Consider the following 18,758-nt stretch of genomic DNA (forward strand, 5'->3'; position numbering starts at 1 on the left):
TCAGCAAGTTTCTGGGGCGTGGCTTAAGATCATTAAACAGATGGAGTCAGGTTCCTTGTCTTCCTGGCCCCATGGCCCAGTGTGCAAGTGTTGTCACACTTGCAGGTGCTTTGTCTATAGGCTTTCCAGGATGTACTGCTTAGTAACTGAGAGGTGGGATGGGGCAGAGGAGTCAGGGAGAGATTGGCTGCCTTTGAATAATTTATCTCATGATGATAGTTTCTGTAGAAGTAAAGGAAGATGGTAGAGACAGGCTGGAGGGTGGAGTGCAAGACCTTGTGAAACTGCTCATCTCACCCACTTGGGCCAGACCAGGGCATGTGTCCTGGCCACCTTCACCCAAGAGTTCTTTCCAGGGATAATTTCATTCCCTTATCCCAAGGACATATGTCATAATTCAGAATTTGATAGAATCACAATATCTGAGAGTGAGGAAGAAACTTAAAAACTACTCTAAATGCCCAACCCCAAAATGCTGAACACCTTTCGTCTTCATCTTTGCTTTCCTCAGCTCATTCTTCACCAAGTCCTATCAAGGTATTCTTCAAAACATGTCTCTGATGTGTGTTACTCCTCTTGTTGTCACCATATTTCACCTATACTGCTACAAAACAGCCTCAGGAGCTTGCCTCTCTGAGTCTCAGACTTGTTTATTCTCCCCAGGTTACTCCCAAAGCCCCAGAGACAGCTGAGAGGGCTGCTGGTGGAACAGCCCAGTGCCTTGACAAGCAGTCAAACTATGAAGACAGCTATTGTCCCTATATAGTTTCACTGTTTTCTATGGTTTAAGGAACTCTTAAGCCTCTCCTTTTTAGATATGATTTCCAATTTCTTCCTGTTCTGCATTTGGTTTAGTTATAGGTTCTTACAGGGTGAACACAGAGTCTCCCAGGCTGAACACAGTCTTCCAGCTAGTGACCTGTGACTTTTGTGATTGGGCCACTCAGCCAAAACTGCCTCTCCCTCCTTCCACCTTCCCTTTCTTCCCCTCCCTCTTCCCTTTTCTTTCACTGCCCTTTCTAGATGAAAGCTGGGAAGAGGTTGGTTGAGACTCCTGGGGGATGTGGGTTGGTAACTGACTCACTCAGAGATCTTCAGCCTATATTCGGATGGGACTGGCTCCAGGGAGATGAGCCTGCTTTATGGGATCTGGCAGTAGAGTGGGAAAACTAAGGTGAAGATATGGAGGTCACTAAGAATCTGGGAGAAGCAAGATTTCTGAGTTATTTAAATGCCAGCCAAGCTTCACAAGAGCAAAAAAGAAACTTGAAGGCTTTGTATAAATGTGGACATCTATGCACAGCCAGAGCCCAGTGGATTGAGCTTTAGCCTGAGAATTGGTGAAAGTTTTGCTCTATGCTCCCCAAATTCTTTGATATTCTTTATTGAGATGTTAGGGCTGGGCACAGTGGCTCACACCTGTAATCTCAGCACTTTGGGAGGCCAAGTCAGGGGGTATTGCTTGAGGCTATGAGTTTGAGGTTACAATGAACTGTGACCTTGCCACTGCACTCCAGCCTGGACAGCAGAGTAAGACACTTGTCTCCTAAAAGAAAAAAAAAATGTTACAAATTAAAAAAAGGTTGGGTTTAGGTCCTCTCCCCTTTAATTTGTGGTCAGTGATTGCTTGGCTAATAGAATATGGTGGTCAAGATACTGGGCCAGTATGCGGGCCCAGATTTTAAAGAAACTGGCAGTTCCTACTTCCTGTTTGAAATGTTTGCTCTTGGAATCCTATTACCATGCCCTGGGAAAGCCAGAGCAGCCATGTGAAAAGACCGTGTGTAGGTGTTCCAGACAGCAGCCCTCACTGAGGTCCCAGCCAATATCTAGTATCAGCCATGAAACACAGTCTAGGTGAGAATCGGATGACAATTTTCCTTAGCTGAGACCAGGCATCTGAGAGGGGAGGCAAGCCATCTTCTCTGTACCCTTTCCAAATTCCTGACCCTCAGAATTCATGAGCATAAGATGGTGGTTATGTATACCATGTAGTCTGGAGTAGTTTGTTATGTAGCCATAGAAACTGGAACAGAACTTTACTAGAGTTTTATAGTTGGAAGACTCCAAAAGTTTTGGCATCTTTAACAGCTAAAAAAAATTATAAATTATATAAACATTTACTATTCATTTTATTTATACATTATAGTACACATTTAAAATGTAATGAATGGGGTGGTGCCTGTGGCTCCAGGAGTAGGGCACCTGCCCCATATATTGGAAGTGGCGGGTTCAAACCCGGCCCCAGCCAAAAAAACTGCAAAAAAAAAAACATAAATAAATAAAATAAAATGTAATGAATGAGTGATGAAATAAGTGTTTTTAAATATCTTATTGGTTAATAGTAGAAAATAACCTTTTTGCTTTATAAAAGGCTTTTAATGAGAGACAATTAAGAAACATTTTTTTAAAATCATGATTTAACATTTTTTGAAGTTCTAGTTGAAGGTTCAGTTAATCTTTTTTTTTTTAAGAGAGACAGAGTCTCACTTAGTCGCCCTCAGTAGAGTGCCATGGTGTCACAGTTCACAGCAACCTCTAGCTCTTGGACTTAGGTGATTCTCTTGCTTTAGCCTCCTGAGTAGCTGGGACTACAGGCGCCCGCCACAATGCCCAGCTACTTTTGTTGCAGTTTGGCTGGGGCCAGGTTCAAACCCACTACCTTCTGTATATGGGGCCAGCGCCCTATTTACTGAGCCACAGGTGTCACCCGTTAATCTTTTTTTTTTTTTTGCCCCCACCCGTTAATCTTAATATTTACTTTTAATGACCTTTGTAACTGAAGAGTACTTCTGAAGAATGTGTAAATCCAAATGGAATAGTCACCTCTTTACTACTATTTAAAAAGATGAGTTCAAAACCCACTGAAATTTTTCATTTGGAAGACTTGTAAATAGGTCAGAAAATTATTTGCAAATGGAAATAACAGAATTCTTACAGGGATACACATTGTTTGGGACCACAAAACCATACATCTTCAACCACACAGAATACAGATCATGGTAATAAGCTGCCTCTCTTCCCTCAGGATACTCATCTACTAGTGGTGGACTATGACATTTGGATCCTAGTAAGGCCACAAATGTCACTTAACAGTAATAAAACTTCATTTTTTAAAAAATAAAACTTCATTTTAATCTACACTTGATCTTAACCAAAAGGCCAAGAAATTAATATTGTATTTTTACCTTAAAATAGTTATGAAAGTTTCTCATTTCTCTTGTACATCAGTGGCTATTTTTTGTGTATGTTTTGTGCACACACTACATCTTGACAAACTCAGCTCTAAATGATTCCTGCCAGTGAGCACCCTCCTGGCTGGGGCAGCTCGGGACTGTGGGCTTCTCAGCAGCACCTCCTGCTGGTCAGGCACAGACCAGGCTGGACTGGTCTATACAGCAACATGGAACAATGCTTTTCAGAGCCTGCACTGCTGTGTGTTGCCTGTTAACCTAATATTGAATAATTGTTTTTAAATTTTCAAGAAGGTTCTGTTTTAATTTGTGTTGAACTCCAGGCAACAATGATCCAGGGATTACAGGATGAAAGAGGAATTTGTGCTCAGATGATATGAGAGGATGTAGTGGCAGGAGAAGGGCAGGTTTCTTCTCACATACGACATTGTGAAGTCTTCCTTGATCTCTTGAGATCTTTTCCTGAGGATAAGATGGGGTATTGTGATCCTAGAAAGGATTCACAAATCTAGTCATTCTTCAGTGGAGTCACTGAAAATGCAGTGCAGTTTAATTGAAGAACCCATGTGTGTGTAATGAGGTGAACATGGAGACAGACTTGTGGTTGGGAGGGAGCAGAGAAATAAAAGTGGAAAACTCACCAATAAACCCAGGGAAATTAGAGAAGACCTCTAGTGTGCAAAGGACCCCAGAATCCTGTAGAAACTTGAAGGAAAATATATTTAATTTTATTCAGTAGATTAGAACCAGTGAAGGGGTTAAGTGGTGTAGGTAGAAGCCAAAAAATAAAAAGCACCTTACATCACTGATGCAGCCTGTTTTTCTGCAGTCACGGTAGAGACTAGCAAGGCAGTGTAACCTAGTGAGAGACATGGGTTCAAGCCCAAGCTTCTCCACTGTGAGGGCACAGGATAGCTGTTTGTTGACACAACCTTGTAGTTCAATTTTAATTTTTTAACTATAGGAGAAGGTGTTCCAGCATAATGGTTCATATTATACGTTCTGGAACTAAAATTTTTGTCAGTTCAAATTCTGGCTTGGCTATGTGCTAGCCTTTCCATCCTGTACATGAGGAATAAAAGTGGCCTTTTTCACAATATTGAAAACATGTAGAAATAAACATAGCAGTTACGACTTTGACTATAACTCAGACAAGCAGAAGCATAGCTTTATTTTTTCCTCTACAGTTTTAACTCTTCTGCCCAGCTGATAGGAATTTTTAACTCTGATTCTTCCTTTCCTCTTTTCCCTGTTAGAGTGTTTGGCTGATGAAGGAGGCCTCTGGCCCTTTGTCAAAAATATCATCCTGGATTTTTATAGCAATTTTCTTTTTTTCTGTGGTGAAACTAGGCACTGCAGGAAGTTGTGTTTTGGCCCTACGAATTGAGGCTGTCAGAATTAGAAGCCTGGGTTTCTGTCTGCAATTGGCTGAGGCAGGGCTGCTCAAGAAAGGAGAGGAACTGATCACTTCCCAGAACTGAAGCTGGGATATGGATGTCAGGCTCTCTTCCCGTGGGAGCAGTGCCTGGGCTGAGACAACTACACCTGGAGTGAGGAAATTGACGTCTAGCTGATCTTCCCAGGGAGTTTTAAAGATTACGGAGTTATCCGTTGTCGTGTCTTCCATACCACAAAGAAAATTAATCCTGAAGTTCCAGAGAGAATAATCTCAAGGAATGTCTCAAGGAATGCTTCCCCTGGAAGGCATGAGCCACGCCTGAGCAGAGTGCCACTCCTATACTGTCTGACTTAATCCTCTCAGTAATGATGTATTATCCCTGGTGGGGTGGGTACTGCTGTTTTGTCTTAAGTTTGTAGAGTTATGACATTGTGGCACTGGAAGTGTGCTGGAACTTTAAAACACAGGTTCTTGGGTGGTCAAAGAATTGAAAGACACAACAACAAACACAAACAGATAAGGGCAAGCCAAAAAAAGCCCTCGGCTAGAACCACCTCTCCTAGGAAAAGCCTTGGTTGCCACCCTTTTGGGCTGCCGACCACCTGCCTTCTGAGAAGCACCCTTCAAGGGACAATGTTGGGAGACCCCAAGCCAGAGTTTCTCAATTGAAACCTCTTTTCTGCACACACGGGACAACCAGGATTAAATAGCCACACACTGTGTTGAAACACTCAGGGTTTATTGAAATACAAAAAAGCTCTACAAAGTAGAGGGATGGGGGGAATGGCTCACCACCTCTTCTACAACTTCTTATATATTCTCTAAATTACACCTATTTTTAGCTTCTATTGTAACATTCTTTCTTAATCTCTACATCTTAATTCTTGTGGGGGTGGTCAGTGCTACTGCCATCTGACCTGTGGTTTGGCCTGCTTGTCTCCATTCTTAGGTAAGTTTCTCCTTACGTTGAAATACCAATTTTCTCTTGCTTGACTACTCTATACTTTGTTCTGTTAATTTTTAACTGTTTTCATTAGGGTTGCTTCCTTCTCTTCAAAGGTCCCCCTTCAGCACCATTTCAAGCCCTTATAGGCTTAATTCTGCAGACCACAGGGTTGTTCACTGCAGTAAGCTTTTGGTTGTGACTGCAGGGATTTCACCAAGAAATGTCCTGGCAAGAGGTGGCCGTTCTAAACCTGTGTCACCTTGCCTCCTGGCTGACACTGGGAAGAGGTCAGCAATGCAGGCCTGGTGGGTTTAGATGTGGGTTTAGATCGCAAAACTTAAGACTTTTTGTGTCTCTGGGATTCAAGATGTCTGGAGACTATTCAGGCATAGCCAAGAAGGTCTGAGAAGGAATAAGGGCTTCATGTTTATCAAAAGAACTCCAGTCAAGACCATATGGTATCGACACAGGAATAAGCAAATAATGGCTAGCTTAGGAAAGAGAATCTAGAAGTAGACCTGTTAACTTATAGGAAAGAGAATCTAGAAGTAGACCTGTTAACTTAGAATTTATCTATGATTAAGTTAGCATTTTGAAACAGGAAAAGAGCCTACTTAGCCAATGGTTTGGGGCACCTGACTTCCCACATGAAATGTTACACAGCTGGTTTATACCATCTCCAAAATAAAATTCCTGATTGACTAAGCCCTTCACCATAAAAATATTTTATAATCTTAGCCTTAAGCAATACTCAAAATCCAGAAATTATGAAGATGACAACCTCATGAAAATTAAAACAAGAAGGAGATTTGGCATATGGAGGTCTCTGGTCCTGGGAGGGAGCCAGCTGAAGAATTTTGAAGTGTTCTATATTGTTTGAATCTTACACAGTGAGAATTTATGAGGGGGACAACATAGCTTGTAGTATTGGGGGGGGGAAGGTGACAAAGTTTACACCATGGCTTTTTTTTTTTACGTTTTTAAAATAGAGACTCACTTATGTTGCCCTTCGTAGAGTGCGATGGTGACACAGCTCACAGCAACTTCAAACTCTTGAGCTTAAGTAATTCTCTTGCCTCAGCCTCCCAAGTAGCAGGGACTACAAATGCCCGCCACAACACCTGGATTTTTTTTTTTGGAGTTTTTGGCTGGGGCTGGGTTTGAACCTGCCACCTCAGGCATATGGGGCCGGCGCCCTACTCCTTTGAGCCATAGGCGCCACCCACACCTGTCTATTTTTTTGTTGTAACTGTTTAGCTGTTGTTTTAGCTAGCCTGGGCTGGGTTTGAACCCGCCACCTTTGGTGTATGTGGCTGGTGCTATAATAACCACAGTGCTATGGGGACCAAGCCTGTACTATGGCTTTTAAATCCATCAGTAAGTTCTCAGCTCCCCTTCGATACTTTGCAGGGGTTGATAGAGCAGACTCTTCCTCAAGGGTTTAGAGTCAACTGAGTCCACAGGCCCAGTCCCACTGAGTACTGGCTGGGGGGTGACCTGCATCAGGTGATGGGCGATGCCAAAAAGGAAGTGTGCACTCTGGGACGGCTTCCTGGAGGTCGGTCATGGGATTAAGCAAGGTCCTGCAAAGTAGGTAGGATTGCAGTAGATGGTGCAGGAAACCCACTTCCCCAATTCTGTAATCTGAGTTTATAAAATAAAACAGATAATACACAGATTAACAGGGAAAGGGGGGTTTATAAATTTTATGTCTACACATGAGTTATACAAAATATAAAATAGAAATGGTCAGATGGTTGACACTTTCATGCCATCTTGAAATTACAGAAAGAATAGGGGCTTGGAGCATAGCAAAACAGGTTCTGGGAGGAGAGGAGACACCTGGCCAGCAAGGAGGTCTTGTTATGTAGATGACACCTCATGGCAGGCAGCTATCAGAGCCTCAAAGGTATCAGACTTAGGTGGTCTTCCTAGATCTGGATGGACAAGGGAGGTTTCAGAGACAGCCTGTTTGAATCTGTTGTTTACTTCACTGTCTCCTCTACAGTTGCAAATCTTCTCTACTTAATGACAGCTTGCAGGACTTACGTCTGTAGACCCTCTGGATTACCATCTCACAATAAAGTCAAGTATATTTTGAAGTTAAATATTTTTTCTTGAGTGGAAAACCAAGGTCTCCCAGAGGAAGGGGGTCTAGGCCAGCAGCCCCACTGCCCTGGGCACTACACAGTCCTCGCACCCTGTTGTAGAGACAGATGTGGAAAATGTGAAAGCAAGTCTGAGCCAAATGTGGAGAGTGGTACACTGGGCCTGGGTGAAGGCCAAAGAGTTGAGAGAATGCTGACTGGGCTGGAGACCTCAAGGGCATGGGCGATTGGCCTGGAGGTCCTGATGACCCAGGTGCCTGTGAAGGCCACTGCATGGGCAGCGAGGTGTGGATGAGGGAACAGGGCTTGGCCAAGAGACCCAGTTGGTTTATGGCAAACATCACAGGACTCTTTGACACGGTGCAAGCCCCCAGCATGGTAACCTGAGACAGAGCCATCTCTTCAGTCTTCACCACATCACACACAAGATGACCTTCTAGATGGGCCTTGGCTCTCCTACAGACCCCAGATTCAGGCTCACAGCAAACAAAGCATTGTGACCCCTGGAAAGGGTCCCCCATCACTATGCATATAGCAGTGCTCTGGTTGTTTTGGGTCTGTAAGAGTACACAGAAGAGCGATTCCCAGCAACACTTATGGAAAGAGACAGAACTTGTACTAGAGGCCACAGGGTGTCTTTCATTGCTTTCCTATATATACCACAAAGGCAAGGGCCAGCCTGTCCTCATCACGTCCAAATCCTGTTGCTTTAACTTAACAAATTGGCGTGCTAGTGAGGGGGAATGGCGTGCCAGGCTCTGGAAGTCTTTGAGGCCTTGGCTCTGGGTGACAGGGCTGTGAGCAAAGGGGGGCAATGGCCCATCTGATGTGGCTTTCAAGAGGATCACGCCAGCTGCTGAGTTACGGACTGACTGTAGGACAGCTGAGGCAGAAGCCAGGAGATCTGCTTAATCTAATTCTCCATTATTCTTGCCCTTGCAGGCAAAGGATGATAATGGCCAGAATCAGGGGGAGGCTGTGGGGGTGGTAAGCAGTGGTCAGTTGGTCAGAGGGGCAGCTGACAGGATTTCCTGATGGAGTGGAGAGGGAAAAGAAGAGTCATAGGTGGCAGGGTTCATCCCCACGGCAATGCTTTGGGGATGAACCGCAGGAAAATTGCCATAAACACTGGGAGAGCATCACACAGGCAGGCTGCACTGCTGGATGTCTCCGAGGTGTGAGAGGGTAGCTAGACCAACCTAGCTGGGGCTGAGGAACCAGGCCATGGGGCTCACTGGCATGTAGTGTTGAAGTGGTGGGTCACACTGAGGTGCTCTGAGGTAGCCTCCTTGCTGGCTTCCTGATTATAGGGTTGTCCTCTTCCCAAATTCCTCCACATTCTCCTACACCTTAGCTGGAGAAGGAGGTCAGAAGCTAAGGGGAAATTAAGTCCCCCTGCAGCATCTCTGCCCTCTCCTTTTGCCTCGCTTCCTCCAGCCTGGCCCAGCTGCTAGCTTATACACACCTGTGTGCCTTGGAACCACCTTCCCTGTTCACAGAAGTACAGCCCTTAGGGATTGCACAGGTCCCGTCACTGTCACTTTAAGAAGGGAATCAATCACCCTGGGTTCACCACCTGGGGAGGCAGAGGACAGACCTGAAAGAAGAGAAGGAAGTGGTCGCTTCCTGGCCTGCTGACAACATGAAAACTTCCTGTGATGAGAACAGAGAGTAGGTGCTGTCTCTGCAGCCCCCAGGTCTGGGTGGGCGGGAGCCATGGTTGGGCACCAGCCCCTGGTCCTGCCCTGGGCACTTCTGGCCCTTTGCCTGACTGCTGGTGAGTGGGAGGCCAGTGAGGAGCAGAGATCATGGAGAGGTGTATGTGTGGAGACAGAGCTTTGGATCTTTCTGTCTTTATTCCACAGGGACCCCTGAGGTGTGGGTACAAGTTCAGATGGAGGCCACTGAGTTCCCATCCTTTACCATCCGCTGTGAGTTTCTGGGATCTGGCTCCATCTCTCTGGTGACTGTGAGCTGCGGGGGGCCCGACCATGCTGGTGGGACCAGGCTGGCTGTGCTGCACCCAGAACTTGGCACCCAGCAGTGGGCCCCTGCCCGCCAGGCCCACTGGGAAACCAGAAGCAGCGTCTCCCTCACCCTGGAAGAGTTGGAGACAAGAAGCCTCAGTGCCAACACCACCTTCTGCTGCAAATTTGCTTCCTTTCCTGAAGGCTCCCAGGAGGCCTGTGGAGCTTTCCTGCCCAGCCCAGACCCAGGTGAGGTTGGAGAGGGGCCCAGCAAAGGGAAGGAGGGATTCAGGCATCTGCTGCTGTCTGACACCATTCCCTCTGCCCAGGCTTCCCTGGCCCAACTCCGGTTCCCATTCTGCGGGCAGACCTAGCTGGGATCTTGGGGTTCTCAGGGATCCTCCTCTTCGGCTGTATCTACCTCCTATACCTCCTACGCCGGCAGAGACACTGGTGAGACTGGGTCCCCATCTGTATTCCCCTCACTGCTGGGCTGGACTGCCCACATGCTTTGCCTTTGACCCTCCTCATTCTGTCCTAGGCCTGTTAGTAAGCTCCAGCCACCCCTCGCCAGCACCCAGGCACAGTCCCCAGTACAGGTGAGGAATGGCAGGTCCTAGAGTGGGGAGGCAGCTGGAGCTGAGCCATGAGCTGTGAGACTCATTTGACTCTCCCCTGCTTTCTCTCTGCAGGCAGCTGTCCCAGCTTCCCTGTCCACTCACCACATCCTCTATAGCTCCATCAACACCAGCTTCTGCCCAGCAGCTCTGGACATGGTCCATCCCCATCGGCAGCTATCCTGGTGGACACCATTTCCCACCCATACTGCATGTCAGCCCCAGGCCACTGACACCAGGCCCTGCACTGCATGCAGCAGCTTTGTCTCTGTTGAAAACAGACTCTATGCCCAGGCTGCAGAGAGGCCTCCCCACACAGGCCCCAAGCTCACTCCTTTCCCTGACACTCTGGGGCCCACGGCCATGCAGGGGCGCTTGGGAGCTCAATGAGAGAGACTCACTTGATCTTCCTCACCCCACCCTCCACCAAGGTCCCCTTCTGTTGGATGCCTGCACCCTGAGTGCCACCTTTTTCACTCATCTTGCTTTATTCTTAGACCTTCAGTAAGTGTCTCTGCATATACCCCACGGGCACACACTTGCTGCGGATGTGGTCAGCATGTGTGCACGTGTGGGCACAGGTGTATGTGAGGTGACAGACTCTGGGTCATTTCCTGTTATGACATTTTCCCAGCCCTCCATGGTGGTGTTAGTAACTAAGTCAACAACATGGTTCCTCTGACTTTGGCCTTGGCTAGGCTTTTTCTTCTTTGGGAGTTAAGAGATAAGAAGAAAGAACCAAAAGGGGATGTGGCCTCCATGAGGGACTGGGGTTGGCTCAAGGACAGGGTAGACTGTCCTAATTTCATCTCTCCATTGGGGGTGGGGTGGGAGCCTGCAGACCTTACTGAGGAACATCATGGCTAGGAAGATAGGTTTGGGGTCCTATGGCCCCCAGGTGTGATGGTCCGCATTCAGATGTTCCGCACATTCCACCATGTCCTAGGACAGCAGCAAAGGCCCCTGGGGCTTCAGCCCAAGAGAAGTCCCTGTGGTCTGGCCTGGTGTCCCTATGATGGGCATCCTGTTATAGCCTGGGCCAAGGCCCTGATGCCCTCCTTCCACAATCAGAGGCCAGGGGTGGAGCCTGGGAGCCACCTGAAATCTGCCCATTCTCACTTCCTCCAGCTCTTCTCAGGGGCAGGCAAAGAGGCCTCACAGACACAGGGACGAAACACATGCTCACCTACCCACAAATTGTCCCACCTGGAGCCAGCCCTCCTGCCTGTAGGCCCATCACACCTTTTCCACACAAGACAATGTGGATGAGAGAGCTATGTAAGCTCCCTAGGAACCCTCAGCTCCAGGTGGCAAGAGGAAATGTGGTCCCACAGCCAGGCTGAGGCCACACCCACAGCTCAAATATTAGTGGTGAGGGAGGTGCACCTATCACTGGACCCCTTCTTCAGACATGAAGTGGGGGCAATCCCAGGCAGTGCCAGCTGCTAAGCAGGAACCACCCCCTCTGCCTGGCCTAGGGACTGCTGCCCAGAGGCTGTGTCCACTGCAGAATCCTCTGGCAGCCCAGCATGCCAACCCAGGACCCAGACCTGACCAGCTGCCAGCTCAGTAGTGCATGGAAAGAGGGTGCCTGTGGTGGTGGGGCCTCCCTCAGTCGGTCTTCCTCCTCTACCTCCTCCTCAAAGTAGCACTCAGCACTGGCCTAGTCAGCTCTATTGTTCCTCCAGGCTGGGGGCTCAAAGAAGAGAGGAGGAGGCTGTGCGTGGTGACTCACGCCTGCCTGTAATCCTAGCACTCTGGGAGGCTGAGGTGGGTGGATTGCTTGAGCTCACAGGTTCAAGACCAGCCTGAGCAAGAGCAAGACCTGTCTCTAAAAATAGCCGGGCATTGTGACAGGTGCCTGTAGTCCCAGCTACTCGGGAGGCTGAGGCAAGAGAATCGCTTGAGCCCAAGAATTTGAGGTTGCTGTGAGCTATGATGCCAAGGCCCTCTACCAAGGGTGACAAAGTGAGACTAAGAAAAAAAGGAAAAGTCTTTTCCTACCTCAGGGAGGTAGGGCTTGGGGAAGGAGCTGTTAGGGAGGGAAGGAGCTGTGAGGGAGGGAGGGAGTACCCTTGGAACCCTCTCCAGACTTGGGACAGGGGCGTGGGATGGTGGGCCTTTCAGGGTTTCAGGGGAAGCCTGGGGAGAATCCCAAGAAAGCTTTGCTTCTGAAGGAAGGGGACAAGGGAGCTCTTTGAGGGACCCCAATCCCCTTGGCCAGGGTGACTTGCCCACCATGGAGTGGGGTGGAGCTTTCTGGCCTGAGTCTAGCTTCCACAAGCTCAGGAGACCACAGCTCAACCTGGTGTCTGTAGAACTCAGAGCTAAACACTCTGAGACCACGAAGTCTCCCGCGGCTGGCCTAAGCTCCCTTTGCCCAAGATGAGGTTTCAGCTTTTAACAGACCTAGGTTTGAATCCCAGGGGCCACTCCCTAGCTTTGTCACCCAGAGCGACTCTCTTAGTTCGCTGGGCACAGAAAAGGGGTGAGGAGGCCTGGGTAGAAGTGGGTGGATTGTAAACCACAGAGTTCCCAAAGACCAAGTACCTCTTCAGGGAGTTATCTCATTTAGGATGTACAGCAACCCACGCGGTGGCTGTTCTCAGGACGCCCACCTAACAGCAGCCTGCCTGGCGGGGCTCACAGCCGGGTAAAGGGCTCCCAGGGAAGCCGGCCGGAGGCGGCGCCTGCCTGGGCACACGGGAGGCAGATGCCGGCGGCCCAGAGTCCCCTCGAGATGTCGCGGCTGACACTATGGAGGAGGTTCCCGGACAGCAAGGGCCCGCGGCACCTGGACAGAGGACGCCAGTCTGCAGCGGGGACAGCCTCGGAGGCGCTGCTGGCAGAGACCTGAATAGCTGTGACCCACCCGCGTCTGCTATTCCTGGTTCCGCAGCCCCGCCCTCCACTTTCCATCGCTCGGGATTCCGGGACCCGAGCTCCTCCCCACGACCTTCCTCGGGCTCTCGTCCGGGATTCCCAACCACCCGCCGCCTGCCTCTTTCCCTACCCAGCTCACCCGTTGTCCTGAAAAATTGCCTCCCGCCTCCGGCCCGTCTGTCCTGAGCGGCCCTGGAACCCTCCTTCCTCCTCCAGCCCTCACCACTCTCTGCTCGCTCTGGAGATTGTCCCCAGGCCTCTGGACTCCTCCCCACCTGGGTACGCCGCCTGTCCCTGCAACCTCCTCCTCCCCCTTCCCCCTAGCTCCAATCCTGCCCCCCAACTCCGTGGCGCTCTGCCCTTTCTGCGCCCCAGATCCCCGGTCAAGGCCTGGAGAGCCTGGACCCTTGCCAGGTGTGCTGTAGAGAGTAGGCATGTCAGGACCTCAACCCAGCCTACTCACCGGGAGGTGGCCCAGAGATCTTAACAATGGATGGCAGAGGCTAGGTGCTACTGGTGGAGAGAAACCAGACTGAGGGGTGTGTGAGAGCAGGCCAGCAGTGAGAGGTAGCCCAGGCTAGGACCGGTGGTGGCTGAAGGGGGCCAGAGTGGGGGCTGGAGAGCCTGCTGGTCCCTCCTGTTCTCAGGGCCTCCCCAGGCCCCTTAGGGGAAATAACTCCCCAGGGAGAAACCACAGGCTGTGATTCTGTCCCCAGCATATGGACACAGGAATAGGATAAGTCTATTGGCCCATACGAGGGGTGGAGGGACAAGAGGTGCTCCAACCTTGGTTCTTACCACCTCTGAGAAGAAGAAGCCAGGAATATCATACATGGACCCTCAAACTGCTTCATTTCAGCATCTGTGAAGTGGGTCAACTCACCCAGAAAGCTGGGCAGTCTGGAGAAAAGCCCAGAGCCTGGGTCTTGTTAAGCAACAACCTTCTACCTGAGAGGGGCTGGGGGCAGAGATGAAGGCACTCTGCAGAAATTAGCAAGTTAGGTCTCTTATGTCAATTCTGGAAGAGGATAAACAGTGCTCCAAATGTTATAAGGAAAAGATCAGGGCACTCTGGGATGGAAACATGGTACCTCTCTGACCATTCAAAGCAAGATGACATTTAAGACCTCAGATGAGTGGAAGTTTTTCTAGGTGAAGACTGTGGGGAGAACCCTATTGGCAGGCGAAGCCATGGGCAAAATAGCCTCCAGAGTCCAAAGCAGGTCTCTGTGCTTGAAACAAAATGAGGAAAGGACAGAGGAGAAGGGAATGAGGTGATAGCAGCAGGCATCAACCACAAAGGGGATTTGGACTTTCTTACAGGGGTGGTAGTCACCCTTCGTGAGTTTTAAGCAGAGCAGTGGAATGATCAGATGTGTGTGTTGAAAAGATCACTTCTGGCGGGGCTAAAGGAGGCTCTGTGAGCTGGAATGTGTGTGTATATGTGTGTGTAGGAGGGATGAGAATTGTCAGGAAGCTGCTGCCATAATCGAGGTGGGACATGGGAGTATCCAAGCCTAGGGGTTGGATAGTAGAGGAGAGAAGGGGGACAGATCCAAAATATAGTATTTTGGAGGCAAAATTATTCCTGACTGTGTGGAGAGAGGACAAGGACAGTGTCAAAGGTGATAACAGCTTCCCAGATGGAGCAACCAGGTGGGGGAGATGTCACTGGCTGAGATGGAAGACTGAGGGAGAGCATGTTCCAGGGGAAAGTGACAAGTCAAGGGGCCTCTAAGACAGCCCAAGAGGAGATGCCCAAGGCACAAACAGGATGTCAGGTCAGTGATGCCTCTCCAGCACCCAGGGGACATCTGAAGGGTGAGATCTAAGTGCAAAATACTGACAAGAGAAATTTCAGTGTTCAATCACTGGTGAGAGACACCATGTTCACACATGGGAAGACATATTGTTGACAGGTCAGTCTCCCCAGATTGATCTACAAAATCAAAACTATTCTTTTTTTTTTTTTGGAGACAGAGTCTCAAGCTGTCGCCCTGGGCAGAGTACCGTGGCATCATTGGTTGTAGTTGTCATTGTTGTTTGGCAGGCCCAGGCTGGATTCAAACTTGCCAGCTCTGGTGTATGTGGCTAGTGTCCTAGCCACTGAGCTACAGGTGCTGAGCCCCAAAATAGTCTTGATCATAATTTTAACATAGTTCTCTGTGGAAATTTACCAGCAGATTTTATAGTTTGATTTATTATTTTAAAGTTGGCTGCCCTGGATGGGAATCTTTCCCTATTCCCACAGATACAAGAGCATTAAGAATGCAGAAAATAGGGCGGCACCTGTGGCTCAGTGAGTAGGGCACCAACCCCATATACTGAGGTCGGGTTAGAACCCGGCCCCGGCTAAACTACAAACAAAAAATAGCCAGGCGTTGTGGCGGGTACCTGTAGTCCCAGCTACTTGGGAGGCTGAGGCAAGAGAATCGCTTAACCCCAAGAGCTGGAGGTTGCTGTGAGCTGTGATGCTACAGCACTCTACCAAGGGTGACAAAGTGAGACTTTGCCTCTAAAAAAAAAAAAATGCAGAATATAAGAAATTGTAGATAATATAATTGGCCTTGCACTGAACAGATGCCAAATAGACAAACACAGAATCTAATAAAACACAGGTAGAACTTATATTTGTTTTCTGGCCTTAGCATGCTAGAACCTCCAATACAATGAAGAAAGTGAGAGCAAGTGTCCGTGCATTATTCCTGACCTTATGGGAAAGCAGAAACAGGGTGGGCTGCCAAGGAGGGAGAGGAGACTGGGACAGGGATGGACCCAGCCAGGAGGAAAGGAGAACAGGAGCTTGGGGGAACTTGGAGACATCTAAGGCAGTGACTGTCAAAGTGTGATCCAAGATCGTCACCCCTCCCCTGTACCTGCTCTTGATCACACTGCTTCCCCACCCCTACCCCAGGCCATCTGCTGGCTGAAAGATGGCACTCAGGCACTGCTCATTTTTTAATCATAAAACCCAACTACCCTCTCCTATTCCCTTAGTGGAAGAGCCACAGCTCCAGGCTGATCCCAGGCCCTTCCCTGTGAAAGGAAGGAGAACAGCCCAGGAGACCTCACACCATTTCTCAGCAGAAGTTGGGTCAACCAGAGAATCCCTCATGGGGATTCAACTGGGTCCAGGCCCTGAAAGTGACATAAAGTGTGTGTCCTGCATTAGGAAGACCACATGTGACAGCATGGAGCCTAAGGACCCCTGGGCAGTAGGGGCCCTGTGAAAGTTACTCATAGCCTGTTTCGTAAAAGTTCCATGTGACCACCAGCTGGCCTGTGGTGCCCCTGGAGTGGTCTAGCCCCCTTCTCTGCTAGTCTGGTAAGCAGGTGACTTTTCAGCCAGCTCATGGGGCAAGGCAGGAATGGAACCCAAGGGTCAGGACCTAGGCATGGCTCTGCTGAGACAGCCAGCCCTTTTTTCTCTCTTCAGCCCACCTTTCCGGCTGGGACCATTCAGCCCAAACCTAACATGCCTCAGTTTCCCCATGGGTAAAATGAAGATGATGTGTCTACCACAGACTGTGACACTGAGAATGAGGGTGTTTAGGACTCACATAAAAGGCTTCCTTGAACACGTGGAATCTGTTTCGGGCTTGTGATGAGGGAAGGAAGAGCACACACAAAGGGAGAGTGGGGGGAGCCTGGGGTGGGTGTGGGAGCTGTAGAAGGAACTTTAAGGATTAAGGAGGAAATTGAGTAAATAATGGAAGTCTCTCGGTCAGCTTCCACCTCAAGAAGGCTGACACCACTTTTTCTGGTAAAATCTTATCCTTCTGCCCCCACAGTCCACTCAATAAGCTGAGGCCACCTCATTCTGGAAGGGGTGGGCAGAGCCCCTAGGAAGTGAGCCCTGTGGGTCACTGGAGCACCCTGCCACATCTCTCTCCCATCCACCACCAGCCAAAGGTTGGCAGTTCCCTGCATTAAAGATGGTGTCAGGGACTAGTGGGAGAGGGACAGGGACCTCATTGCTGCTCTGAGTCTTCATTTTCCACTGTCCAAGGAAGGTTATGGATTACCAGGGGACTCACTAGAAGAGTGACTCATTAGAGTGGAGGGACTTACTAAAAGAGCTTTCTGAAAAATATAGCCTCCTAAGGCTCCCCCACCCCGGGGTTTTTGCACTTAGATGTTGAGACCCAGTGTTGTGTGAGGGATCGTGGAGTGTTCACAGGTGTAAAGTCCGCTCCTGAAATGGTAAGAAAGCAAGAAATGGCTACAAGTCCATGATGGCAAGTAGCGATATTCTTTATTTATTTCCAGCCAGCTTAAATAGCCAGCTAGTCACGTACACACTGTTGATCTATAATCACACAATAGCTTTACAAAACATAAGGTAAAATCCGATTTTTAACCTTTTCTTGGTGCCTGCTGATTAACTGATACACATTTTTCTAACCTAAAACAACTATCATGTGAGTCATACATTAGCTGCTTTGTTCGTGAGCCAATAAGTCACAAAACCACAATAAAGAAAGAGCAGATTGTTCTTTAAAATCTCTGGAAACCCATAACGACCTGAGGGGCAGAAACTTAGTATCCGCTTAACCATGGTCTGGAGGCGTTCAGCTTATTGATTACATGACTTGCATGCATCAGCCTCTGGGCTATGTCTCTGGGGGTGGAGTTTTTGCTCCAATGCCTCCAGGCTTAACAGCTGCATACTGAGGTAGCCGGGCCTACAATGAAACCTAGGTCAGCAAGAATTCGAAACTGCTTTTCTCAGGCCGCTTGGGCACAGAGCATACAGGCTTTTAGCCTATACCCAGAGACGCCAATGTGCAGCCAGGTCAAAGATCAGAGTAGAGTGGAAGGTCTATTGGGAGTTCCAGACAGGGACTGGAAAGCCACTGCAAAGCCACATCACCTAGGCAAGACTCCAGAAAGGACATGGTCCCTGCACCAAGGAGCAGGCCAGAGGTGGAAAGGGCCCAGTCACGTCTGATTCTGCCTGGGGACTGCAGGGGAGCCCCTGCCTGCCAGGGAGCGGGGCAGAGAGCAAACTGAGGGCTCTGCTGGGGCTGAGGGTGTGTGACAAGCATCTCATTCTTCTTTGTCCTCCTAACAGTCAAACTGGGAACATAGCTGGGGAGATCTATGCCAGCCTGTCCCCTTCCTGAGAGAGCCTGTGATGGGACTGGTCAGCCCCTTCCCTGAAATGAGATACAGAAATTGGGAGACAGTCAGAACCATGGAAAAGGCTAGAAAGATTGGAAGACACTGGGAGAACCAGGGAAAAGGAGAGAGAGAAACAGTGAGACTGAATGAAGCGGGGGAAGGGCAGGAGAGAATGAGAGAGAGACAGAGACAGAGAGGAGCTGACTTCACAGGCAACTCTGAGCAGCTGGCAGAACAGGGAGTCCAGGGGGGAGAGCTGAGGCCGCAGTTGGCCACGGTCAGGACCAGGTCCTCAGCAGGAAAATGGGGACCAGGGAGCCTGGGGACAGAGCTGTCTTGGCTCTGACCACAAGTCAGGCCCTTTCACAATACAGGAAAGGAAGCCAGATTGATAAAGGAAGTGCTGGTCACCCTGGAGGAGGGTGGGTTTGGGGACAGCCCCACCTCCCTCAGTTCCCTGAAGCAGCCTGGTCCTGGTTCTCTGGTGTGTTGTACCCGTGACTCATGGGCGCCTTGGAGG

General features: G+C 49.2%; 1 protein-coding gene across 1 annotated transcript; it reads left to right on the forward strand.

Annotated features, from left to right (window-relative positions):
* The first annotated feature begins 7,866 nt into the window (after positions 1-7,866).
* On the forward strand, positions 7,867-10,913 carry PVRIG (PVR related immunoglobulin domain containing). The gene is made up of 7 exons (XM_053556625.1): positions 7,867-8,025; positions 8,590-8,634; positions 9,316-9,424; positions 9,513-9,863; positions 9,944-10,067; positions 10,156-10,213; positions 10,307-10,913. Exons 1-7 carry the CDS (start codon positions 7,867-7,869, stop codon positions 10,619-10,621), a joined length of 1,161 nt encoding a protein of 386 aa, XP_053412600.1. The 3' UTR covers positions 10,622-10,913.
* Positions 10,914-18,758: the final 7,845 nt, after the last annotated feature.

The sequence above is a fragment of the Nycticebus coucang genome, chromosome 12, assembly GCF_027406575.1.
Source record: "Nycticebus coucang isolate mNycCou1 chromosome 12, mNycCou1.pri, whole genome shotgun sequence".
Lineage (NCBI taxonomy): Eukaryota > Metazoa > Chordata > Mammalia > Primates > Lorisidae > Nycticebus > Nycticebus coucang.